Here is a 26,557-nt window from a genome sequence, read left to right as displayed (position 1 = left end):
GTATCCTATATTTAAATAACCTAATCATTTACAATAGAGGCCCCCCAAATTTTTTATCTTAAAGTTAATTCATAACTTTGCATTGCATTCTGAGCATGCAGCCTGAACCTTTCCTGCTTTTTGAGTTTATAATATAATAAATGCATTTATTCAGGATAAATCCTTAATCGTTGTATCAAATTATTCTTAAGGATAATGCACTTCTCCAGTCAAACTAATGTCACAGAAACTGATATTCATCTAATGCAGTATTTTTAGATATTACAAGTACTGTTCTGAATGGTATTACGTAGGTGTCAAAATGCCTATGTATACAATAACCTGAAAAAATTCCTCCTCTGTATTTTTGTTATCTTGCAGTTTTAATCCCCCCAGCCTGCTGATCTTTTTTGTTCTCCTGCAGTGAAACTAAAGAAATTCACAAGCTGGAAGGTGCCACTGAGGTCTTCCCTCCTGTTCTGTGCAGGAATCTAAATTCAAGCATCCAAAACAAATGACTGTTGAGTTTTAGCCTGAACACAACCAATATATAGAAACAACAACCCAGTTAGCAATTTTTTCTTAACATTCCATGGGAATCTACTGGCATGTAACTTAAATCCATTAATCCATGCTGTGCCACCTCAAACGATAAGCAACAGGTTCTGGTCTTTCCTATATGACATCCTTTCAGGTATCCAAAAAACACTATCACAGTCTCAGTTTCTTCTTCTTTAAGACTAAGCATCCCCCACTCCTTCAACCAGTGTGGGTCGGGGAGGGTGCGAGGGGGTGCACAAGAGGTCCAGTGTGGGTTGGGGAGGAGGTGCGAAGGGGTAAGCAAGAGGTGTGCCACGAGTTGGCTTGGAGAGGGTGCGCAAGGAGCACAGCACAAGTTGGGGAGGGTGCAAGGGGGTGCACAAGGACGGAAGGGGAATGTGCGAGAGGCAAGGCGCAGGTCAGCGAGGGTTGGAGAGAGTGTACGAGGGGCAAGGCGCAGGTCGGGGAAGGTGTAAGGGGAGTGCAAGAGGTGCTGCACAGGTCAGGAAGGGTCAGGGAGGGTGTACAAGGATACACAAGAAGCGCCATGCAGATTGGGGAGGGTGCACAGATGCGCAGGTCAGGGAGGGTGCGCAGAAGCACCACATGGATCCGGGAAGGTCAGGGAGGGTGCGCAAGGGTGTGTGAGAGGCACCACATAGGTCAGGGTGTGCAGGGATGCAGTGCAGGTCAGGGAGGGTGCACAGGGGTGCATGGGGTGGGTGAGGGTGGTGCGGAGGGTGCGCAAGTGGCCAGTGCAACAGCAGAAGGGCTGGGGGAGGGTGTGTGGGTGGGTAAGTAAAGACTTACCCCAGCAACTTGCCACCTTCCCTGCCAGCTTTCCCATTGACTTCTGGGGAAGCCTGCATGAAAGGTTGCAAATGGTGATTATGTGATTGTGGGGCACTTGACAACATGTTGTAAGCGTGAACGGGTTGCCAAGCACCCAGATCGTGAGTACTTGACTGCGGGGGTGCTGGAATGGCCAGAACTCCAGGGACTGGTTATAAACACCATTTGTTCCACGCTGTCGTAACTTCAAACTGTCGCTGAACGAATGGTCGTAGGTTGAGGACTACCTGTATTCCAAAGAACCTGATGTGCCTCAGTGTTCAGTTGAAAGTGATTTGTGTCTGTCCCTAATTATTTCTCGACTGTTGACCAGGGCTGTGTGTCTTGCTTTAGCTGCACCTATCTGGAAAACCCAAGTAGAAAGCAAGAGGAGCTTTCAAGATCTGCATGCCTCAACAAGCTGTGTGTCTGAGTGACAATAAGCCAAACCTGGGAGTGCATGTAACACACTCCGCTTTAAAATTTCATGTGTTTACATGTCAGCAAATCTAAATTTTCATATTCCATTTCCTTAGTAATTTGTCTATTTAGTAAGTCTATTTCAATTTTTACAAAGGTGTCAAGTTAAACATGGGCTAGGAGTGTGATATAGCTGCTTAAAAAAGCAAATGCTATGTTGGGGTACACAGAGTCTAGTTCCACTCTACTCTGCTCTGATTGGACCCATTTGGAGTACTGAGAGCAATTCTGGATGCCACAGCTTCAAAAGGACAATGACAAATCGGAGCAGGTTCAGAGGAGGGCTGCCAAGAAGGTGAAGGGTCTAGAAACCAAAACCTATGAGAAACAGTTCAAGAATCTGGGTACATTTCATGGATAGAAAAGACAGCCAAGGGGGAGATGATAGTAGTCTTCAGATATCTGAAGTGTCATCATACAGAAAAGGGAATGGACTTATTGCACATTGCCCCAGAGGGCAAGACCAGAACCAATGGGTAAAAAACAAGGAAGGAGTTTCAGGCTAGTCATCAGGAGGAACTTCCTCAGTGGACAAGCTGTCAGCCAGTGGAACGGGCTGCCACATGACACAGTGAGATCTCTTTCACTAGAGGTCTTCTAACAGAGGCTGTGATGCTCTGATAGATTCTGTTACTGAGGAGGGAGTTGGACTAGATTATTTCAATAGCCACTTCAACTATGATTAAAGCCAAACCAAGAGTGCTCATTTAAGGCCATTTATACATACATATAGACATACATTGTGAATGAAAGCAATACAACAGAACTGAAAAAAGGGTAACCCATTTGAATTTTCTGCAGAAAATGTCTGTGCCTGTAATTCTTGAGTACCATATGAGATTATATTCATTGTCACTATTCAGATTTAGAGCACTTATATATGAAATTAAGTTCTTGTTTAATAGACATACCAATATTTAGCCATTGAAGCCGTAATGGAATCCAGGCATTTCCGTGAATGAAGGTCAATACTATTATCCAAAAATGTCCGACCTATACAAATCTGTGTTTTCAGTTCTGCTAACTTATGTTGCACGGTCTTCCAATTAGAAAAGAAAAGGTACAATGTGTTATCTTCTGGTATTTGCAACACATGATGCACATCACAATTATATCCCCATGATAGTTTGTAATACTTTTTATGCTCAAAGACAGTGCCCACAGAATTTCTTCAAAATTTAAAATGTATTCACTGTCCCAAAGCAAATTGGCACCTTAACCACACTGAAACTATGTAAAAACATTTTAAGCCTTGGTATTTATTTGGTGGGCAGTGGAACCCCACCACAATTCTTTCTGACTTCAGTAGATACAGTATTAGTTATATATTAGATTGTGAAAGGAAGTTATTCATTTATTTATACTTTTATTTATACTTCAGATTTAGTCACCACCCATCTCACCCAGAGAGTGACTCTGGGTGGTTTACAATAAAAACAAGAATAAAAAATCATTAAAATACAATAAAAACAATATTCTTAGATAAAAATACAATCCGAGATGGAGGTATTAAAAGATCTTAATTTATGGGAGCATCTTCAGGGTGCTAACCACCCCCAAGATTGGTTCCTCCTCCTCACACCCCACGTGAGCTGGCAGAGCCAGGTCTTCACTCCTTTCCGGAAGGCCAGGAGAGTGGGGGCCTGCCTCACCTCTGGGGGGAGAAGGTTCCACAGGGCGGGGGCAACGGCAGAGAAGGCCCACCTCCTGGGCCCCACCAAACAACATTCTTTTATGGATGGGGTCTGTAACATGCCCTCTCTGCCTGACCAGGTGGGACAGGTCGATGTGATGGGGATGAGATGGTTATCTCTATGAGGACTGCAGTATTGTTCAGTCTCACCAATGGTAATAATAAACAATGCATCTTTCTCAAACATCCTAGTTTAACTGCACGACACAAAATTTTTACAAGTGTAAATTTTAGTCAGGCCAGTCAAACTTATATCTTATTAATCCTGACAGTACATTAGCTCTGTACCTGAAAAGAACACCAATATTTTTTTCCTAGTAGACTCAGAAAATTGGGTTAATCTCATATGAAAGGCAATGTTCAATCATTTTTTCCCTATCTCTGCTCCTGTCTGCCACCCGACTCGCCTCTACCACTGTTTTCTCATGCTACTCTCTGTTCAGTCCCACCTCCTCTCCCAAGTTGTCCTGACCAGCAATTCCCACTGTCTCCCAATCTGTCTCCTATTCAAAATGCATTCTTCCCTCCAGTGAGTTCACCAAGAAGTGGCAATCCATTTTTCTTTTTAAAAATATTTTTACTAGGCATGTTTCAAAAGAAAGTGCAGCTGCCTCCCATATTCATTTCCCCAAAGACTACCTCAGGAGTGTCTGAAAACTACCCATTATTTCTGAAACTGGATTTCTTCTGCTTTTCTGAGCCAGGAATTTGTAAAAGGAAGCAAGTCCACACACATATTGATATTATAAACTGGCTTAAAAATTTTTTCCCATCCCTAAGAAATCCTGGAAATGAACATTTTATCATGCAGAATTCTAAACACAGAATTCCACCCTCAGCAATTATAATTCCCAGCACCAGGCTGTATTTGTTTAAGACATGCTTCCAAAAAAAGGATATTATTCTGGCTTCCAACATCCTTTCAAAATGTCAGCAGCCCATCTATTTATTTTTAATTTTTAGTCTAAAGCATAAGGATCAGATACAATTATGCACTTCATAGGGAACGTTTCCATTTTTAACTGAGAAACTGAGAAACCTCAGTCTCCAAGTCATTTTCTGAAAAAAGAAAAAGCTGGGTAAAATCCGCAAGTGCAACAAAATAAAGCCGCAGGAGTCCTAGAAACCGCAAGGCCAAATAGCAGTCCTCAGCCAGAATTCAGCAGAATTAGAGCCACAGCAACCCTTCCAGGCAAATGTTTCAGAAATACACAAGGGCTGATTTTCCTCATTGAGTTCTGGGCATAGATTGTTCATCAGGTAACCAGACCTGTTTCCATTTCAAAACCAGGTCTGAACCCAAAATGGACATAACGCAAGGATTTTAGATTAAAAGATATCACTGAGGAAGCAAATGTCCTTAAATTCTCACCTGTAAATGTGAAATTGTTTTCCCAAAAGCTTTTCGTTGTTTAACATAGGTTCTTGTTTCTTCAAACATGAATTCACAGCTAGCAATTGCCATATCACCAATCAAGAGCCTTTCCTTGGGAGATAAGAGGGAAAGGACATTCTCAGCCCTGCTCATTATTAAATGGAAAAAAAAAGATTTCCCTACACATTCTTATGTTTGATTCCTCCTTGTCCTTGCATCACTGGCTTTAAAAACCTTTCCGGTTTATAAAGATGAATGTGGATCTAAATCAGCCTGGTAATTATTTCAACTGTAGATCTTAATTTCAGCTTTGCAGTACACTTTTGAGTCTGGTATATTAAATGCAGGACTGGGGGAAGGAGAGCTCTCAAATAATTTAACTTGCCCCAGATGCAAATTGTAATGTTCAATATTCTGGCCTGTAATATCAACATAAGATTTCTGGTGAGTAAAAATATGTTATCTTTATACATGGCAGGGGAGTTCAAAATTGCACTCCACTGGCTCTACTCTTTTGACTGAGTTACCAATCTGAGATTCAGTCTGTACAGCAGTGTTTCTCAACCTCAGCAACTTTAAGATGTCTAGACTTCAACTTCCAGAATTCCCCAGTCCAGACATCTTAAAGATGGTAAGGTTGAAAAACACTGCTGTACAGGGACTAATGGATGTATAGCACAATATTCTGAGTATGTGCTACATTCCTGGAATAATTAGATGAATCTGTGATTATGATATGCAGAAGTTTTGATCAGCACATAGAAGTCAGGAGTGAAAAAGGGCCAACCCATTTCAGGTATACATAATATGTATAAGCTTTGTGCTTTGACTCTGCCCAGTACTACTGTGTAAAGGTATATGAATCTCTTCAACTGTTGGTATTCTACATGAAGGCATAAATCACATTGGGGAAATAACATTCCCAAAAGAAAGACTCAGATGGAAACACTCAAAAGCACTTCCAGTATTACGCCCCTCCCCTGCACAAATATAATGAGACAGGGGAACAAAAACAATGTAAGACAAATGCCTACCTAAAGAGAACTGAGTGAAGTGAAAGATTTTGAAGCATTAATTCTATTTTTGTGTGCACTAAGAGAAGAAGGTCCTTCTTAACACAGTTTTCGGGTAATAACTTGGTATTTTAAATTGGTGACAGAAAGTGTGACCCGTTGGGGGAAAACATTCTATGGGAGAGAAAATGCTAAAACAAATCAGCACCTCCTTCGGAGCTTTAAAATGCTTTACTAGGGGCAAAATATGTCTCACTTTGGACTCAAGACAGGCCTAGCCGTGGTCTCCTGAAGCTTCAATTTCCTCCCCTTTGAGAGTTAATGACAGGGAGATAGCTTTTCCTGACACTATACAGACTTCATGTTTCCATTACTCAAGTCCACAAAAACAGTACTAACACAGTGATTCACATAGAAAGAAAAAAATATGGGGGAAGGCCCCAGGAAAACTGTTTTGCTTCCAAAACTATCTATTCCACAGCTATAGAACAGGAATAAGAACTGATACTTATTTTAATATTAAAATATTAACATTTGCCAGGTATAGTTCCCAAACCCTTTCCTCATATACTGCAATGTGTTATATGAAAGCTCAGGTCTATAACACAAGAGAAAACAGCAGCATAATTTTGGATGCAAGGTTTCCACAATGAAATCAGCAGGTGGTAGCTGTCAACATCTTGCGTAGGAGATCAAATGTCATCTAGCATAATCTGTTGCTGGCAGATAGTTGCAATGACAAATAATGCCTTTGTGTTATTCTTCAGTATGGTTTTATATCTCAGCGTGGTTTCATGTCTGTCTTACCTGAGGAAGCTCTGACATTAGATAATAGAAGCCTTTGTTCTCCTGGCCAAGTAGCGCACTGGCAGGCAAGCGAACATCTTCAAAAAATAGCTCAGCCGTGTCCTAATTTTAAATAACAAAGCCATGTATTTCCCTGTGTTCCTTGAACCCTGTATCATAATGCTTCTCTCTTAAAGAGGTGCTGTGGGCCCCAAGGGCTGTGAAATGGTGGGAAGAAACTGTCACAGTGACTACCTACCATAGCCAAATTCTGAGGCCCAAAGAACATACAACAGTGGAAATCAGGTTTGTGTCACCCTGTATTTAGTCTATTGGCTTGTGATGAGGGATGGAAACAATCTCATTTTAACATAGGTAAGACATGGACAGTGGAAGGCAATTCTTTCTGTAACTCTGCTTTCTTTCCCCAGAAGGTATCAGCCCAAGCCCTTGCTCCCTATCTCTGAGCGATATGTAAGCCCTGCACTCCTTTTTGAGGTTGCAATCAGGCTTCTCCTCACTCCCTACTCTGTACTTGAATAAGGCAAAGCCATGAGCAGCCAACTCTTCCTGCCATTGGACCCAGATGAGCAGAATGTCCCCTCGGGCTCCATAACTTATCAAGAGAAAGCTCACAGGCATGTGTGAAAAACTCAGCTATGGGAACTGTAAGACTGGGATGCAGGCCTCTGTAGCCATCTGCCAAATACAACTGGCTTGCTGTCTAATGTAATGATAACTGAAATACATTTTATCTGAGTTTACTACACACATTTATTAGAACAACTACCTGGGACTCACCTGGGCTTTAAGTCCTATTTTTTCAAGCTTACACCCTTTGACAAAGCCTTTCATACCATTTTCTACTAGGAAGAGGCTAATGCCATGAGCAGGGGAACGGGCCTCACGGTTTGTAACAGCCACAACAATAACCAAATCAGATAACCAGCCATTAGAAATGAATACCTGCAACAAAGCAAGGAGATATACTGGAATTGTTTTATTGTAATTTTTTTTTGCCTATTAAGAGACTTAGTCCCTCATAGTCAGCCATTCCTTATTTTATAGTACTTGGATTCATTTGTTACTTTGTGGTGAATTTTCCAGTTTAATAAATAACACTGTGAATTCACAGAAAGTCAGAATCCAAAGAACACTCAAAGATAATCAAATCCCACCCTCTACCTTCAGGCAGAATCCTTCTAAGATTATCTGATTGCCGCAGATAACTACACTGTAGAAACCAAAGCAGGTGTACATAAAAAAGTAGTGTGTGGTGTTTTGAATGCATGCAAGAACTGAGTGTGGCAAAAGTTACAACTGAGGCAAACTAGTATTGCAGTGGTCAACAAGACTTGCTTCTCAGTGGGCTTCCAGTGGGAGAATAGTGGCTTGAACTGTGTCTTTTGCAATCTCCGCGGTAGCCCAGTCAGCATGGCAACTTTTCTGGGCTCAGGCAGGCTTCCTTAGAGCCCAGAAGTCTTCTCTGGAGCAAGGAGAACCCCAGGAATCACCCCATGTACTCTCCGAATGGCTGGTCACAGCCAGAAGACAAAACAGTGTTTTGCGATCAACTGGTGAGTGATCAGCTGGGAGGCGGGGCTGTCATCTTTTCCCAAGCCACAATGAAGCCAAAAACGGATTCTAAAGCTCCCCATCCCATTTCTATAACACCTAGGGTTTTTTTTTACTTATTTGTTACCAAAGAGAGGCTTTTCATAGCAAAGAGAATGAGGAATCTCTTGGTGACTTTCATTATTTTTGGAATTTATTAATTTGGTAATTTGGCTTTTTTAAATATATAATTTGTAATGCTGAGAAGTAAAGATTATTTTTTTTTAACAAAGTGAGTTTTGAAGAATATAAAAGATTTTTCCTACTTTGTTGAATCTGTGGACTGCGATTGCAACCTATTTGCTTTTACTTTCCTGTGGGGATTCTTTTTGCTATTACTTTCTATTTCCTTGATTGGTCCCTTTGATGACAAGGAATTGAGGAAGTATTCAATTTCAGTCTTAGTGGGCTTTACCTTCCTGAGGCACTAGAGGGAGCCATAATTTACTGTGGAGAGCTGTGGAGGAAATTAAAGTGATCTTTAAATTCTACCATGAAGTCATTCACCTTCTGGACCATCTCTCACAACTTGGTGGAGTCCAAACTGTCCCAATGACTGAGAGAAGCTGACCAAGTTGAAAATTATCCTAGCTATAAAGTGGCTCCCCCAAAGAAGAAGATGAGAATGGGCGACTAGGACTCAAAAAGTGAAGGAGGGATGCGAAGGGCTGTGATGCTGCCACATCAAGGCCAAGAAAGAGAATTAGGCTTCAAAGGCTGGAAGGTTTCTGAAGAATCTTTGGGCTTTTCAAGGCAGGCTATAAAATTTGAGTGTGACAAGGAGAAAGCTGTGTGTGTAATACTGAGTCATGTAAATACCTTGGTTTACTTCGAAGTGGGATAATTGTTTAAATGTGTTTATCAGGATGGTCTTTTAAGGGTTAGACAAACATTTCTGCCGTTTGGATAACACTTATATTTTTGGTAAAAGGGTATTAATAAATTTACTTTTCTAAATATATAATAGCAACAAGATGTTGGCAGGTTATTTTGCTTTAGTTTAAATGCTCTGGTTTACCTTGATAATTGTTTAAGTACGTTTATCAGGAGAATTGCCAGATGTACAAGCTGGGTTTAGAAAAGGCAGAGGAACTAGAGACCAAATTGCCAATACCTGCTGGATAATGGAAAAAGCCAGGGAGTTTCAGAAAAACATCTATTTCTGTTTTATTGACTATTCTAAAGCCTTTGACTGTGTGGACCATAAGAAATTGTGGCAAGTTCTTAGTGGTATGGGGATACCAAGTCATCTTGTCTGCCTCCTGAAGAATCTGTATAACGACCAGGTAGCGACAGTAAGAACAGACCACGGAACAACGGACTGGTTTAAGATTGGGAAAGGAGTACGGCAGGGCTGTATACTCTCACCCTACCTATTCAACTTGTATGCAGAACACATCATGCGACATGCTGGGCTTGAGGAATCCAAGGCTGGAGTTAAAACCGCTGGAAGAAACATGAACAATCTCAGATATGCAGATGATACCACTTTGAGGGCTGAAAGTGAAGATGTCATGACCTTGTTGCAAGGCACAAAGAGCCTCACAACGTGGATCATGATCATTAAGGAAAAGAGGAAGGAGATAATCAAACCAGGGATTAACACAAGCACCCAAAGGCACTCACACCCATGGGCCCATAAGCAGCTGAAAAGAAAGACGTCAGAAGAATGAAGATAAGACGCACATGGTGCCCCGGAGGACGCAACCGTCGCAGGGAGACAAAAGAAGACACCGGGGAAAACGCCCAGGCAGCAATCAAGGGTCCCATCAAGAGGGATCGGGGCAATGAGGGGTGGGGAAGCCCGGGGCAATACAGGAGGGTATAAAAGGGGTACCCCCACACTACCTACCCCGTTCCCGTTTTTCGTTCTGTCAGCTATCATTCCAATAAACCAGAAATCCTTAATACCCATTAAGTGAGTCTGTGTCTTATTGCGAAGCGAGGCTGGCCCTGACATAAAAACGGGAACCCAAAATTTTTTTTTTCACCTGGTACCTATCCAACAAGCTTGTGAGGGACCCAGCCAGGCATGGGAAACCAGGAACCGAGGAGGCGCAACCCTTCGGCGCCCGGCGACGAAGCCCCGCTCTCGCAGGGCGGGATGCAGCTGAGGTCTGGGCGATGCAACGCCCCGGTAAGTATGGGACCCAGCTGGGGGGAAGCGGCGGGGGAGGGACCCACCCCGGCGCCCCGGAGCCCGCGAGGCACCGGGGGCGAGACGAGGGGACCCTCTCCAGGCCCGCAGGCAACCCCGGAGGAAGCGCGAGACGAACCGCCACCCTGGGCGCCTGAAGGCGAGGGCGCGCCTGGCGCCGCGGAGGGACCAAGGGACGATCCGTCCTCCACCACGGCCAACGGCGAGGGCGAGCGGAGCGGCGAACACCTCGGTGGGAAGCCGGGGACGGCGGAGAGGCTCGACGCGCTGGAGGAAGGGATGCAGGCGATGCGGCTGATGCTCCAACAGCTGACGGTGGCGCAGGGACCCCACAGCGGAGGCGGCGCAGAGGCACCCCCGGACGAATGGCGGCGGGGCGAGCGGGGCGGTGGTGACGGCGGAACCCGGCCCAAGGAGCCCACCCGACAATCGGAGGCGCACCGGGACGAGAGACGGGGCGGAGACCCAGCGGACGGCGGCGACCACGGCGGAACCCGACCCCAGGAGGCCACCCACCGATCGGAGGTGCGCCTGGACGTGAGACGGCGGGACAACCTCGGCGGCGGCGGCGCCCGGTCCCAGGAACCCACCCCACGACGGGAGACGCGCCAGGCTGAGAGGCGGAGGGACGACCCGGCGGGCGGCGACGGCAACGGTGGAGCCTGGATCCAGGAGCCCGACCGAGGGAGAACACCCCGCCCTCCCCCCCGAGCGACGGGACGACGACCTTGCGAGGAGACCCAGAGAGAGGCACCAATGCCGCAAGAAAACTGGAGACAACCCGACCCGCAGCAGCTCCCGCAGAGCCCAAGGCATGACTCAGAGGGCGCCAGGAGCCAGACCAGGACACCTGCCAAGGACTTTGGCATAAAGTTTGACGGGGACCCCTCTAAACTCTCCTTTTTCTTGACTAACGCGAGGTACTACCTTGAAGAATGGGGTCCCTGCTTCAGAACCGAAAGGGGCAAAGTCAATGCCCTGGCCATAAAACTAAAAGGGCAGGCTGCCGATTGGTACATCCAATTGTGCCAATCAGGTGCCCGGGCGCTGCAGGACAGCACAGAATTCCTGCAGGCGCTGGAACGGCACTTCAGGGACCCCCTGGAGCAAGAAAAGGCGAAAAGGGCGCTAGAAACACTCAGACAAAGCCCGCGCTCCGTGGCAGAGTATGCCATGGAGTTCCAAGCCCTAGCCGGAAAAGTGGACACTTGGTCTCAATCGACACTGATTGAGAAGTTCAAACACGGACTCAACTTAAACGTCCTCCGGTGGGCACTCGGCCGCGACAACCCCAGCTCCCTGATGGGTTGGATCCGGCTGGCAGCGGAAGCGGAGAACGCTCACGACATGTTCCTCCATGCAAGGAGGGAAACGCAGCAGATGGAGGCAGCGAGACCCCCACGCACCAGCGCAAGGCAGGTGAGGGTGAGACCCCAACCCTGGAAGGAGGAATGGGACAGACGCTTCGCTAAAGGGCAATGTTTCACGTGCGGCAGGGAAGATCAGAAAGCAGCCGCATGCCCCAAAACGACACCCAGAGAGAGCCCGAGGAGGGCACAAACCGCACCAACCCCAGCGCCAAGAAAGCGACCAGCGGCGAAGGGGGAGTACCGACGCAGGCACGTCCCCTACAGTTCAGAGGAGGAGGAAAGCAACCCCGACGTGCCGACGGGAAACGACAACCACCTGGCCTAAGGGGCGCCGAAAGACAGGTGGAGGACAGTGACAGGCGCTACAACAAAGGGGTGAGTGAGGAATGCCCCACCCTCTACGTCCGTGTTACCCTCACCCATCGAAATAAAACTGAAAAGGTCTGGGCACTCATTGATTCGGGTTGCTCCAAAAGCCTAATGCACCCTGACCTGGCAGCCGCACTCGACCTCCGCTGCTATCCACTTCAGCACCAACTGGTGTTCTCGCAGCTCGATGGATCTGCAGCGGGAGGGGGCCCGGTCACCCAATACACCGGAGAAACCGTGCTACGGCTCGGCAGCCACGAGGAAAAATTGGCTTTCATCGTGGCACCGGTGGGGCAACCCCGACTCATACTGGGGATCCCATGGCTCGTGCAGCAAAACCCAGTCATCAACTGGAGAACCAGAGAGATTAAGTTTGCTGACGGGCGTTACCAAGCACCTTCAGGGAACAGGGTTCCCCGAGCAGCCATGGTGGGGGCGACGACGACTGCGGAACACAGAGAGACAGCACTGCCAGAGGGACTGCCAACCAAATACGGGAATTTCGCCGTTTTCGGCGAGAAAGAGGCGGACAAACTCCCCCCCCACAGAAAAATGGACTACACCATTGAACTGGTCCCGGGGGTACCCCTACCCAAACCAAAAATATATGCTATGACCCAGCGAGAGCTAGCAGCATTAAGGGACTTCGTAGACAAAAACTTGGCAAGAGGTTTTATCGAGCCAGCAAACTCTCCAGTGGGAGCGCCAGTCCTCTTTCGCGAGAAAAAGGACAGGTCATTGCGGCTCTGTACAGACTACCGCGGATTAAACGCAGCAAGCATTTCAAATAAATACCCCTTACCCTTAATAAAGGACATCTTGTCCCACCTGGTAAAGGGTAAGGTATTCTCCAAACTGGACATAAGGGAAGCCTACTACCGCATATGGATATGGGAGGGGGATGAGTGGAAGACTGCTTTCAACTGCCCATTGGGGGCATTTCAATATAAAGTACTCCCATTCGGACTGGCAGGAGCACCGGGGGTATTCATGCAGTTAATGAGGTCCTGCGTGACCACCTTTTTAAGGGGGTTTTGGTTTACCTCGACGATGTATTGATCTACACAGAAACAGAACGTGAGCACGAACGCTTGGTAAAAGAAGTGCTCAAGAAACTTCGCAAGGCAGAGCTGTTTGTTAAGCTCTCCAAGTGCGAGTTTCATAAAAAACAAATTGACTACCTAGGGTATAGGATTTCAGCTAAAGGGATAGAAATGGACCCCAGCAAGGTCCAAGCCATCCTGGCGTGGGAGCGCCCACGCATGAGGAGACAACTGCAAAGCCTCCTTGGATTCACTAATTTCTACAGGGGGTTCACGCCCAGGCTGGCAGAGACTATTTTGCCCCTAACTAACCTGCTAAAGACTAAGGGCTTGGGGGACACGCGCAAATCGAGAAACCCGGGGGCGCTACTGAATTGGACAGCTGACTGTCAAATGGCATTCGAGAGACTGAAAACCCTCTTCACAGCTGAGCCAGTGCTACAACACCCCGACCCCACCAAGCCTTTTGTGGTGCAGGCAGATGCCTCCGACTTTTCCATCGGAGCCATCCTGCTTCAAAAGGACTCAGACAACCACCTAAAACCCTGCGCCTACCTTTCCCGCAAATTCTCCGAAACAGAGCGGAGATGGCACGTATGGGAAAAGGAGGCGTTTGCAGTAAAGACAGCCTTGGAAACATGGCGGCACCTGCTGGAAGGGGCCACCTGCCCCTTCGAGGTCTGGACGGACCACAAGAACCTGGAGGCACTCAGCACGCCAAAACGGCTCAGCCCGAAGCAGGTGCGATGGGCTCAGTTCTTCAGCCGGTTCAATTTCACGCTGAAATTCATACCGGGCAAGAAAAACTTCTTGGCTGACGCCCTTTCCTGACGGCCACAGGACGACACGCAAGCCTCCGACATCGTGGGGACAGTATGGACCGAGAAACAGCTCGGCTGCCCAGCTGTCACGCGTAGCCAGACAAGGAATCAGCGCACGCCAGCACGAACGGCGGGGAGCGATCGGAGCCGGCGCTCAATTTCACCGAACTGGCAACAAAGACTCACACAAGCACTACAGCAAGATACATGGTTGTAAAACAACCGACAACATGTATCTTTTAAAGACAACATCGCCTGGAAAGGGACAGCCTTGTACGTGCCCGAATCACTGCGGGGGGAGATCTTACATAGATCGCACGATGACAAATCTGCAGGGCATTTTGGGTTTGTAAAAACCCTCCACCTAACGAGGAGGCAATTTTGGTGGCCAAACCTCAGAAAGGACGTAAAAGACTACGTGGCCAACTGCCCCATATGTGCCACCACCAAACGGAAAGGAGGGAAACCCCACGGGCTGCTACAGCCGGTAGCCAGCCCCTCCCGCCCATGGGAAGAAATTTCCATGGATTTCATTGTGGACCTCCCACCCAGCCAAAGAAAAACTGTGATTTGGGTGGTAAAAGACTATTTCTCGAAACAGGCACACTTCATCCCGTGCGCAACTATCCCCTCCGCACAACAGCTGGCACGTTTGTTCCTAACACACATATACAGGATCCACGGTGCCCCCTACAGGTTGGTGACCGACAGAGGCACACAATTCACGTCAAAGTTTTGGCGGGAATTTTTAAAACTAATCGGAACCAAGCAAGCACTGTCCACTGTGTGGCATCCACACACGGACGGATCCACAGAGATCCTAAACTCAACACTTGAACAGTTCCTGAGGACATTCATAAATTATCAACAGGACAACTGGGTAGACCTACTACCTTTTGCAGAGGTGGCCTATAATAATGCGGTACACCAGAGCACTGGCCACACCCCATTTAAGGTGGTCTACGGAAGGGACTTTGTACCGATACCAGAATTGCCGCAACCTGAAACCCTGCCCTGCTCACCAGACGATTGGGCGGCACAGCTGGCAACAACCTGGCCAATCATCCAAACGGCCCTAGCAGACGCACAAACAACGTACAAAAAATATGCGGACAACCACAGGGCGGAGGCACCGAACTACAAAGTGGGAGATAGGGTCTACCTCTCCACTAAGTTCATAAAGACCTCGCAACCCTCAAAGAAATTGGCACCGAAATTCATTGGACCTTTTAAAATCATACAGGTAATCAACCCAGTTACCTTCAAACTGGAACTGCCTTACAATTTGAGACGGGTCCACCCAGTGTTTCACTGTGCACTACTGAAGCCAACGAGCACATCCAAATGGCATACGGAAGAACCTCCGCCCCCACCCATAATGATAGACAACCAACAACATTTTGAAGTAAAAGAAATACTGGACTCAAGAAAGCAAAGAGGAACACTACAATACCTCGTGAAATGGAAACATTTTTCACACCCAGAGTGGGTCCAGGCACGACACGTCATGGCTAGACAACTAACAAGACAGTTCCACAAGGCATACCCGGAGAAACCAGCACCATAAGAACATCTTTGGGGGGGCAGCATGTCATGACCTCGTTGCAAGGCACAAAGAGCCTCACAACGTGGATCATGATCATTAAGGAAAAGAGGAAGGAGATAATCAAACCAGGGATTAACACAAGCACCCAAAGGCACTCACACCCATGGGCCCATAAGCAGCTGAAAAGAAAGACGTCAGAGGAATGAAGATAAGACGCACATGGTGCCCCGGAGGACGCAACCGTCGCAGGGAGACAAAAGAAGACACCGGGGAAAACGCCCAGGCAGCCATCAAGGGTCCCATCAAGAGGGATCGGGGCAATGAGGGGTGGGGAAGCCTGGGGCAATACAGGAGGGTATAAAAGGGGCACCCCCACACTACCTACCCCGTTCCCGTTTTTCGTTCTGTCAGCTATCATTCCAATAAACCAGAAATCCTTAATACCCATTAAGTGAGTCTGTGTCTTATTGCGAAGCGAGGCTGGCCCTGACAGAAGAGGAACTGAGGAGCCTTATGATGAAGGTGAAAGAAGAAAGTGCAAAAGCTGGCTTGCAGCTAAACCTCAAAAAAACCAAGATTATGGCAACCAGCTTGATTGATAACTGGCAAATAGAGGGAGAAAATGTAGAAGCAGTGAAAAACTTTGTATTCCTAGGTGCAAAGATTACTGCAGATGCTGACTGCAGTCAGGAAATCAGAAGACGCTTAATCCTTGGGAGAAGAGCAATGACAAATCTCGATAAAATAGTTAAGAGCAGAGACATCACACTGACAACAAAGGCCCGCATAGTTAAAGCAATGGTGTTCCCCGTAGTAACATATGGCTGCGAGAGCTGGACCATAAGGAAGGCTGAGAGAAGGAAGATCGATGCTTTGGAACTGTGGTGTTGGAGGAAAATTCTGAGAGTGCCTTGGACTGCAAGAAGATCAAACCAGTCCATACTCCAGGAAATAAAGCCAGACTGCTCACTTGAGGGAACGATATTAAAGGCAAAACTGAAATACTTTGGCCACATAATGAGAAGACAGGACAGCCTGGAGAAGATGTTGATGCTAGGGAGAGTGGAAGACAAAAGGAAGAGGGGCCGACCAAGGGCAAGATGGATGGATGATATTCTAGAGGTGACGGACTTGTCCCTGGGGGAGCTGGGGGTGTTGACGACCGACAGGAAGCTCTGGCGTGGGCTGGTCCATGAAGTCACGAAGAGTCGGAAACGACTAAACGAATAAACAACAAATGAGGAGAATTTTTTTTAAGGGTTGAGATGGACGTTTTGGGGGGGTTTTTTTGGATATGACTTGTATAAATAAACAATAGTAATAAGATGTAGTTAGGTTATTGTTTTTAGCTTAGTCGGAAGACAGGAGTAAATTATAGTGAAGAAGGACAATCTTTATTAGTTGAATAGGTGAAAAATTACGTCTGAAGGGGTTTCTTATCTTCTCTAACTGGGAGGGAAAATGTGTTTTAGAAGGGGATGCTATACTGGGAATTGAAATGTTTTATAGAAATAATGCTTACTATAACCTAAATTGGAGTAAGAGGTTGATATTGATTTACGTATATATCTGCTGTAGAAAGTCAGAAGTTATTCTATAGTAGTTTTGTTTGTATTTCTGCACTTTTTAGTTTTTTCTCTTTTCTTTGTAGGTCTCTTTATTTCATTTTTGTTAGTTTTTATATGTTGAAGAAAGTTCTTTTAAAAAAAAGACTTGCTTCTCAGTATACTTACAACTTAAGCTGGCAATGCAAAATAGTTACACTAAATTAGTCATAAGTATGGACTGCCACAATGGATTTCAGTTGATTGAGTAATAAATAACGAAGTAAAACAATAATAAACAAAAAAATCTCCGTTTTTATCACAAACATTTGCCATACAACCCACTCTAGTTTTCCTGATGAAATTTCACCTACAGTATATTCAATAATCTCAGAATGTGATTCTCCTTTAGTTAAGCAATTAACAACAATAACCAGACACATTTAGATTATTTGAAGTACATTGTCAAACTGCACTGGGACATACATCCTCCTGAGGTTTTAGCCATGCCATATTTATCTTTAAATAATTCTCTGAAGAAAAAGTGTCCCCTTTTCTGCTAAAACACAATCTTATTACATGTTCAAACAAAGCAAAATATTGATTTATATCCCACATTTCCAGCAGGAGCTCAAGGCAGCATACATAGCAGTCCCTTCTCCCTTTTCCCCCACATTGACCCTTTGAGGCAGGTTGGGCTGGGAGAGTGTAAATGGCCTGAAGTCATCCATGGAACTTCTGTGGCTGAGGGTGGACCAGAACCAGGATCTCCACATTCCTAGTCCAACACCTAAACCACTACAGGCTACAAACTTAAGATTTATTTTAGTTATTTATTTATTTTGGTGCCTTTGAGTCAGTCTTAACTCCTAGTGACTGCCTGAACAAGTCCCTGCAGTTTTCTTGCCAAAATTTTGGAAGTGGCTTGCCCTTGACTGCTTCTCAGGGCTGAGAGAGAGGGACAGGCCCAAGTCACCCCATTGACTTTGTGCCTAAGTTGGAACTAGAACTGACGGTCTCCCAGTTTTTAACCTGGTGCCTTATCCACTGCACAAAACTGGCTCTACAAACTTAGCACAACATTCATTCAATCAAATCACTAACTTTTATACATCACAGCTTAACTGTTTTCCAGGGCACTCCAAATGACACAATAATCAAAGGCAATTCTCTACCCTTAGTTGTACATTTATATAGCTAGCATTCTGATCTCCTACTCATATTTTTACACTGAACTGATGGAAGAAATCATTATGGAAAAAAGGGTGAAATAACTATATAATTTATTAAATTTTAGAATAGGATATGATAGGAAACAGATTGGAGATGAGCCCTTGTTTCACTGTTTTCTTTAGGATTTGGTTGTAACTTTGGAGCATACCATGTTGAAATGTCTCATGAAAAGTCAGCCAGCTAATTTTCCATGTTGCTTTCATCTTCCTAGCCATTCTAAATTACATGTATTATGAAAGGATGACACAGGAATATGATTCAAATTAAATATTTTTATCCCATTTTGTGTGACTTGGATGGGAATTTGTAAACATTTGCAAAAATCTTTATATTGTAAAAAAAACTAAACATTTTACAAAAGACCAGCCATGTCCCACAAACTGGTACAAGTTATCATATGCAAATGCATGCATACTTGTGCCCTATCAGCTTCCAATCACTTAAGTTCTAGCCAGATCTCTGAATCCCAAATACATAATACAATCTATTTTATTTTTGCAATGCCACTGCAATATTGGTAATTTTCCTTCGTGCTCCCCTGAAAAATCTTATCAAAGAAAAATAAAAGCTATTTTAACAAACTATCCAGTAAAGCCTATAAAGCAATAGCAACCAGTTTGCATTTGGCAGTATCCACTTTGACATTTTCTCTGAATCCTAAACAATGCACTCACCAGGAAACGAAGTCTTTTTTTCCCCTTTTGTATATGCCATTACAGTCAAGTTTTTATTGGCTTCTTTGTTCCCCCCAGGCAATTCCATACCAGGGAGGCCATTCTCCTGCCAACTCTTTTAAGCTGTGAAATATCTGAGCATTGGTTACCTTTTGCAGACCAGCCATGTTACAGCATTAAAAGGCCAAATTCTTCAGATGTTTTTTCTAACTTTCCCCAACAAAAGGAGGACAGAAAAGCACCTGCTAAGTTGATTGAGTTTTCAAGTCATCAGCTGCAGTCACCATGTTACTCTGGCAGCAGGAGTCCTTGTACAAAATGGAAAAGGTGGTGACCTGGCATTGCTTGATTGAAAAGTTGTAGAAAGCCAAGCCCATAATTCCCTGCACTGATCTCAAACGGCTGCACAATATATTCACTAAGACTAAAAGAATGTATCTTCCTTACACATACCTTACTGCCATTTAGAATCCAATCACTGCCATCCTTTTTTGCAAATGTTCTCACACCCTGCAAATCACTAAGAGGAAAATAGTTCTTAATAACGCAACAGAGCAAATGCACAATGTATAAAGTCTCCCAGCCTAAAGAGAAACAGCAGATGATCTCCTGCAGTGGTTCTTAACTTCTTCTTTTATGCAGGTCTTTACACGGTTACCAAGTTTCTGAAGACAATCACATAACCCAGGGATTGACCACAGTGCCCACAAGCACCATCACACATATGACATCCCCCCAGATGGCATCTATAAGTCTCCAAAATTTAAAAAAAAATTCATATACATTTTTGATTCATTGTAATCTTCTGAGATCATCAAATCTTTTACAGTGTTGGTGTCCTCATCTGAAATCCTGCAAGATTTCAGGAACATGAGATTTGGCCATTTTAAACTATTTCTGGGTAAGTGACTGTGGATATAATACATACAAAAGAACAAATTTCACAACCTACAAGAAACTACCAAACTCAGGATTGAGTTTGACATATAAAGGTGCACATTTGATTCCATGTAGCTCCAGTTACCAGGAGCAAATCTGGGCTCCATCCAATGTTTCCTACTGTGAAAATATGAAATATGAAAAATGTTGCCTTCCTGGTTCACAGTTCCATCTTCTGAGAACTTTGTTCTGACCAAAATGCCTACCAACTTTATATAGGGAGGGAAGGCAACATTTTCCAGCTGAGGGCAGTCCCTCATCTTCTAGCCTTACTAGAAGACAGTAGGAAGCCTGCTACGAACATCTCTAGAGAGGGTGGAACCAAAGCAAGCTGTTTTCAATGGTTTTGTATTTTTGAAAGTTCTGAGGGTTTTAGGGCTGGAAATTACATACATCCAGCCTTGCAGAGGCTTAGCACACCAATCTCCAGCATTATTTTGGTGTTTTTGTGCCAGAAATTACACCACTGAAAGCAGCCAGCTTGTTGCAAAATCTGGGAGTCCAATCTTGGCTCATTCTCAGGGTATGGAGAGTTGGAGGATATAAAAGGGAGTATAATTCCACACATTTTGATATTTTTGCATTTATGCTCCGTCATTTTGTAATCTTGTGGTGCTCTGGGGACTGCAATGTGGTGGTGGGGAGGGGCACAGGCAACGCATCAAATGTGCACCCTGCTAGGCAAATACATTAGGAATCTTATTAATGCTCACAGGGCATACTTCAAGTGAGAATTAATAACTGCAAAAGGCTGCATTCTTAAGACCATGCTTACCTTCCAGCTCCAGGTTCTGTCATAGCTATTGCACCAATACATCTGCCTGCTGCCATTTCTGGAATGAACTTTTTAATCTGCTCTTTTGATCCATAGTTTGCTATATAAGGCATGACAATATCAGAGTGAAGACTAAATCCTGGGCCTGAACAGTTAACATACATCCTGGGAAAGAAAGAATTAAAAACCCAAGGATTCGTCAAATACAAAGAAAAAAATTATTATCACGTTACTTTTACAATGTTGTAAGATGTTTTACATCAGCCTTTTTCAAACTTTTTACCCTGGCGGAACCCTTGAAATAAAGTTTAGGTCTTAGGGAATCCTTGCATAAAAATCACAAAAAATATGAAAACTTCACAACACAGTTCACCACACAATCCACATTTTACAATGTTTATAACAGCAAAGTGGCAGACTGGCAGGTGAATCATAGTGTTTAAAAATTCCCACCACTGCCACTGCTTGCATTGCATAGTGTGCAAAGTTCAGAAAATGGTGTTTATTTTATTTTCAATCATGATATTTCTCAGAACCGCATACAACCTCTCACAGAACCCTGAGAAAGGCTGTTTTAGTTAGTTACACAACTGAGGGAATACACAAAACAAGAGTGTAATATTTCTTAATAAGGAATATTTTTGAATGTTGCTCATTCATTATTGCAGTTTGAGGTCTGCCAGATAGTTGGGGGTTTGGAGTGTTATAGCTTGGAATTCACCTTCTTCAAAGACCACGTCATGAGAACAAGCAAGTACAAAACCAAACCCCCAACTATCTGGCAGACCTCAAACTGCAAAAATACCATCCTAGCTAAATTGAGCAGCCCTTTACTAGGTTTTTCCTGTACATAAAATATGCATTTGTCGTCAATGAATTCTGTCACCATGAAGATGAAATCTTAAGATATAGCTATCAGAGAAAATAAGGAGGAAAAAGGAGTATTTACAGAATAATCTTGCAAAGCAAACGAAGAACAGAAAAAATATATCTAGGGCTTACTGCTCTTCCCAAACGATTGCTGAAGAGAACAGATCCCCTCCAATGCCTCCATGTTCTTCTGATATATTGATACCAAGCAACCCCTGCTGTCCAGCTTTTTCCCAGAGCTCTCTGCTTACTTGGCCAGCTTTTTCCCATCTACAAGTTTAAAAAAATGAAATCGTGGAATTCTCACAGAAACATAAATGGGTGCAAGATGGATAATTTACTTAGTAAAAATGCAAGCTTGATCATTTTTGGGGGGGGGAGATATTTAGTATATATACAGAGAACACTATGTATATGGGCCAGGTTTACCCATTGTGCTAAGCCAAGCCATATCATGATTTGTTAAATTCACAGTTGCTTGGTTCAAGCATAAAATTAAGCCAGAATAGGTAAGTTCATTTTGTGTTGAGCAAAAACAAATGATTTTAGCTTAATCATTAAGTCTGACAATTTCAGTCAGCTGAACAATTTCCAGAGATTAAGCATACAATTTACTACATTAGGTTTATGGTACATACGTATAGTCCTTGCTTAATGACAACTCATTCAGTGACTGTTCAAACTTACGACGGAGCTGAATGAGTGGTAGTTATGACGGGTCCTTGAAGTTCTGCCTGTCACAGCCCTGCCCCCCAGTGTCACATGATTGCAATCTGGGCGCTTGGCAACCAGCCTGGATTTCTGACCGTCACAGCGACCCCACATCACGTGATTGTGATTTGCAACCTTTCCTGCTGGGTTGCCACAAGCAAAGTCAATGGGAAGCTAGCAGGAAGTTGGAAGCGGCAGTCATGTGACATCCTCACTTAACAATGGCAACCGGGGACTGACAGGATTGCTGTCACTAAGTGGTGTGGTCATGTGACATTGCGCTTTATGACATCACTTAGCGACAGAAATTCCAGTCCTAATTACTGTCATTAAGCAAAGATTACCTGTAATTTAAATAGGCGATGATCTAAAAGACAGTAGATTTTTAAAACTGCCAGTTATGATGACTTCTATGTTTACATTAGCAGAAACAGCAGTTTTGAGCTAAAATACATCCCAGTTACACAGTCACTTCACTTTGCTGACCTTAAAACACTGAGAATACACAAAAAACTCCACCAGCCAATCAGGGCTCACCTCTATCCGAGCAAGAGATCAATGAAAACAAGATAAGGAAAGTCTTCTGGAATTCCTTCCAACCCCTTTGTCAGATGTGCCCATTGGAAGCATTACAGAAAAGGTCCCAAATTCCTGCTGAGCCATCACTGGAGAAGCAGAATGTGTTTCTGTGCACCATTATCTCTCTATCCATATTGAAAAACATTTGGTAAGAAGCACCATCTTGATCAAGTGTATAAAGACAGTCATAAAAAGTAATAGGAAAGCAGATGACTAATCAGCAGTTTGGACTTTTATCCAAAAGCATGTTCCGCTGAGCAAAATGGACTTTACTCCCAGTTAAGAATATTGTAATTTTCATGAGGCCATCTTTGTGACATACATGTCATTTATTAAGGCCAACTATAGTGCAAACTATTTTTTAAAAAATCAATGCAGCTCTAGTTACAGGTCTGCTCAGATACACAAATTGTTAATTCAGTGAGGCTTATTTTCATGTAATTGAAAAGATAAGTTAGCTTGCCTTATATCATCTAATTAAATCTGATGCAACATTAAATGTGAATATATTTACCATTTTTTCCCCTATTTTCAAGACAGCAGCCACAATGAAATTAATTGGGTCTACAGTGCATGGGTGCACAGGGAAAAATGAATCTCTTCTTTCAGACTGTATGTTCAGTGAAAACAACTAATAACTCCAAAGCTGCTACTGACCCTACAGAAAAGCTTACATCAGTGCCAGTTATAGTTCTCGACCAGAGCAAGTGGCACAAATTCTAGGATTATTTGTAACATGAGAGAGACAGAATGAGAAATAACATTTTGTGCATTTAACTTACTCTCCATGATATGGTACCACAGCTTCCTGGAAGAATTTTCTCACACTTTGCCGGAAGACATCATGGTCTGAAGAGAAGATCCTTCTAGTTCCTATGTCCATTAACGTTTTAGCTGAGGAGGTTTCAAGGCGTGTTGAATCATGATTTTCAGTCTGAAGGTTTCTTTAAAAATTAAAAATACTACCTAAAAAAGTCCGTTTTTAAAAAAAATCTTTATATATACTCCCAAACTATAAACATTTTAAAGTTTGCTTTTGCAAGGTTTTTTTTAATGTTTTGGTTTTTTACCTTTCAGTTATTTTTATTTTCATGTTTTAGTGAGGCACTACCAAAAAATATTGCAAGATATGGTTGACAAACTTGTCCTTTTCCAGCTTTCTCCCACCACCTACCACAGGACAAAAGTGTAGTCTTGCATAGCATATCAATTTTTTAAAAAACAACTGGCAAATAAAAGCCATATTTTATCACCATGTTCCTGCACTATCTTGAGTGATAGAACATGACAACTCAAATCAGCTTCAACTGTTCAGAAGCTTTAGCTACCATTCATTTTTTAAAAAACAAACAAACCATAAACATTTGTATTATCCACATATCTAGTGAAATGAACTGTATTATACAGAAGCTTATACTCTAATAAAAGTTATTACAGGTAGTCCTCAGTTGACAACCACTCATTCAGCAACCATTCAAAATTACAAAGACGCTGAACGAGTGGTACTTATGACCAGTCCTCGAACTTCTGGCTGTCCCAGCACCTCCGCAGTCACATGGTTGTGATCTGGGTGCTTGACAACCGATTTGCACTTATGACAGTTGCAGCGCCCCGCGGTCACATGATCGCCATTTGCAACCTTCCCTGCCAGCTCCCCACAAGCAAAGGCAATGGGGAAGCCGGCAGGGAAGGTCGCAAGTTGCTCGTCTAAGTCTCCCCTCCCCCTGCAGCAGCCATCCCAAACCCCTCTGTGCTTGCGCCATTCCGGCCCCTCCCACACCCTGCAGCAGCCACCCTAAGCCCTGCCGCACTTGCGCCACACCAGCCCCTCCCACACCTTCCCACATCCTCTTCTGCCACTAATGTTCTCTTCTTCACTGATCTTGCATTAAAGGACTTCTGACCCATCACAGTAGTATGCTTGAGTTTTCTACAACTAAAACGGTCATGACTTCAAAGAAATAGGTTCATTAACTAGGCTGAAAAATAACACAAAGCCTTCTCCCAAATATGCCATAAAAGGAGAACATTACTTCTGCATTAGTTAGTATCACTCACAAAGGGAGAAACACATAGGAAAATCATCTAATTATAACTGGATCATAAAGAGGCCAGTTCCAGTGGACCAGCCCTATCACACATTATCTAAAAATTATCACATAGTATTCACAACCGGCAGGTTTCTCCGGATTTACGTGACATAGAGTTTCATTATTAATATTAATAAAGACCGTCTCAAACATTGCACAGTGGTCACTGGCTACAGTAAAAGTCACTAGTCATAAAGCAGCCAATGCCCATAAACAAATCCAAATCTAAGACCCTTAACAAAAACTGTGCACGCTGGATTGTCAAATCATGAGATTCTACTTGCATGTCAATTCATTTTGCAAAGCACATCGGCAAATGTTAAGGTTACCTGCTCCAGGCTGCAAGAATCCGACCACCATTAACTGACAGCAGAGTGTTAAATCTGCGGCCCTTTAATGGCCGTCCGGAATCTTGCAGCGCAATTCTCCTCTCTTCTCGTGTTTGCCCGTAGACGTTAATACTCTAAAACTCCCTCTCTTCTTCCTAACTCTGCCGTTAGGAAGAGAGGGGCAGAGGGGGGGTGTCAGGCCTGTCATTATAATCGGGGCAGCCTTAAAAGTTAGAACGATGTACTGAGAGGTTGGAGGGCTTCTTCCACGCAGCCTCGGGCAGACAACTCACCTGCCCTCCCTTCCGCTCGGAAGAAACTTTTCGCTCGGGCTGCCCCCGCCCTCAGACAGCTCGTTCGGCCCTTCTAAGGCTGCTGCCACGTTCTTGTGAAGCTATTCCCAGGCGAGCAGAGCCCTTACCTGACCAGGATCCTCCTCCCTCCGGGAGAGCAGAGAGGCCTCAGCGCCTGGCTGGCCAGCACCCTGGAGACGGACCCTGCCATGTTGCCTCCAGTTGCTTCCTCTCGAAGCAATTACAGTTGTTTTGTTCGGGGTCCTGGAGCCTCGTAAACCAGCCGGGAGAGACCCCCAACGGGCAAGCGACGCGTTGCAACTTTTACGGGTGGGCGGAGAGATGTAGTTGACGGAAGGGACAATTTCTCGGAAGAAGAATGCGCGGACCGCTGTAGTAAGTCTTCGCTTTGCTACTATACCCCAGGCAGTTCGCTGTCGGGGTGGAAAAAAAATCCGTCGGGCATAAATAAGACCCGAGCCGTTCAGCGATACTGCTGCGGAGCGTCAATCACTTGGTATTGCGTTGCTCTTAATTTATGTTCACTGTTGTTCTTCCCACTCTAAAATCAGGATTGCTGAACCCGGTGAATAGCGCAGCGCTGCAGCTGGGGTGTGGGAAGGAATACTCAGCAATTCACTATCAAATGCTTAGCTGCGTGGCGATGTCCCGGTAAGAACTATTTCCACAGAGAATCGGAAACCAGGAATACTTGGCCGTGGGATCTCATAACACTCTTCAGACATCCATGTTCTGCATTGGCAATATTGGGTGCCTTCAAAGGCACAGAAGCCATAGCCTTGAGAAGCACTGTCAACCATTCTGATAGGAGCCACTTCTAGAGCAGTTCACAGAACCCAGTTGGATTCCTAGCACCCAAGCCTACATCTCAAAGTCTGACA

The 26,557-nt window shown here is 44.5% G+C and overlaps 1 protein-coding gene across 1 annotated transcript in view; it reads right to left on the bottom strand.

Moving 5' to 3' along the window:
• The window catches only part of ACADL (acyl-CoA dehydrogenase long chain), a 28,925-nt gene extending 2,840 nt beyond the window's left edge, over positions 1-26,085 (bottom strand). The window contains exons 1-9 of the mRNA XM_063317920.1: positions 25,784-26,085; positions 23,726-23,887; positions 21,786-21,923; positions 20,784-20,948; positions 19,523-19,589; positions 7,499-7,663; positions 6,719-6,820; positions 4,896-5,009; positions 2,742-2,869 (exon numbers count right to left, since the gene is read on the bottom strand). Coding sequence (XP_063173990.1) covers positions 2,742-2,869; positions 4,896-5,009; positions 6,719-6,820; positions 7,499-7,663; positions 19,523-19,589; positions 20,784-20,948; positions 21,786-21,923; positions 23,726-23,887; positions 25,784-25,866 — 1,124 coding nt within the window. The 5' untranslated portion in view covers positions 25,867-26,085. The remainder of the gene's footprint in view (positions 1-2,741; positions 2,870-4,895; positions 5,010-6,718; positions 6,821-7,498; positions 7,664-19,522; positions 19,590-20,783; positions 20,949-21,785; positions 21,924-23,725; positions 23,888-25,783) is intronic.
• Between the last annotated feature and the right edge of the window lie 472 nt (positions 26,086-26,557).

Source organism: Candoia aspera, chromosome 1, assembly GCF_035149785.1.
Source record: "Candoia aspera isolate rCanAsp1 chromosome 1, rCanAsp1.hap2, whole genome shotgun sequence".
In the NCBI taxonomy this organism is placed as follows: Eukaryota; Metazoa; Chordata; class Lepidosauria; order Squamata; family Boidae; genus Candoia; species Candoia aspera.
The sequence above is the reverse complement of the archived record's forward strand: the minus strand, read 5'-3'. Positions and strand labels throughout refer to the sequence as shown.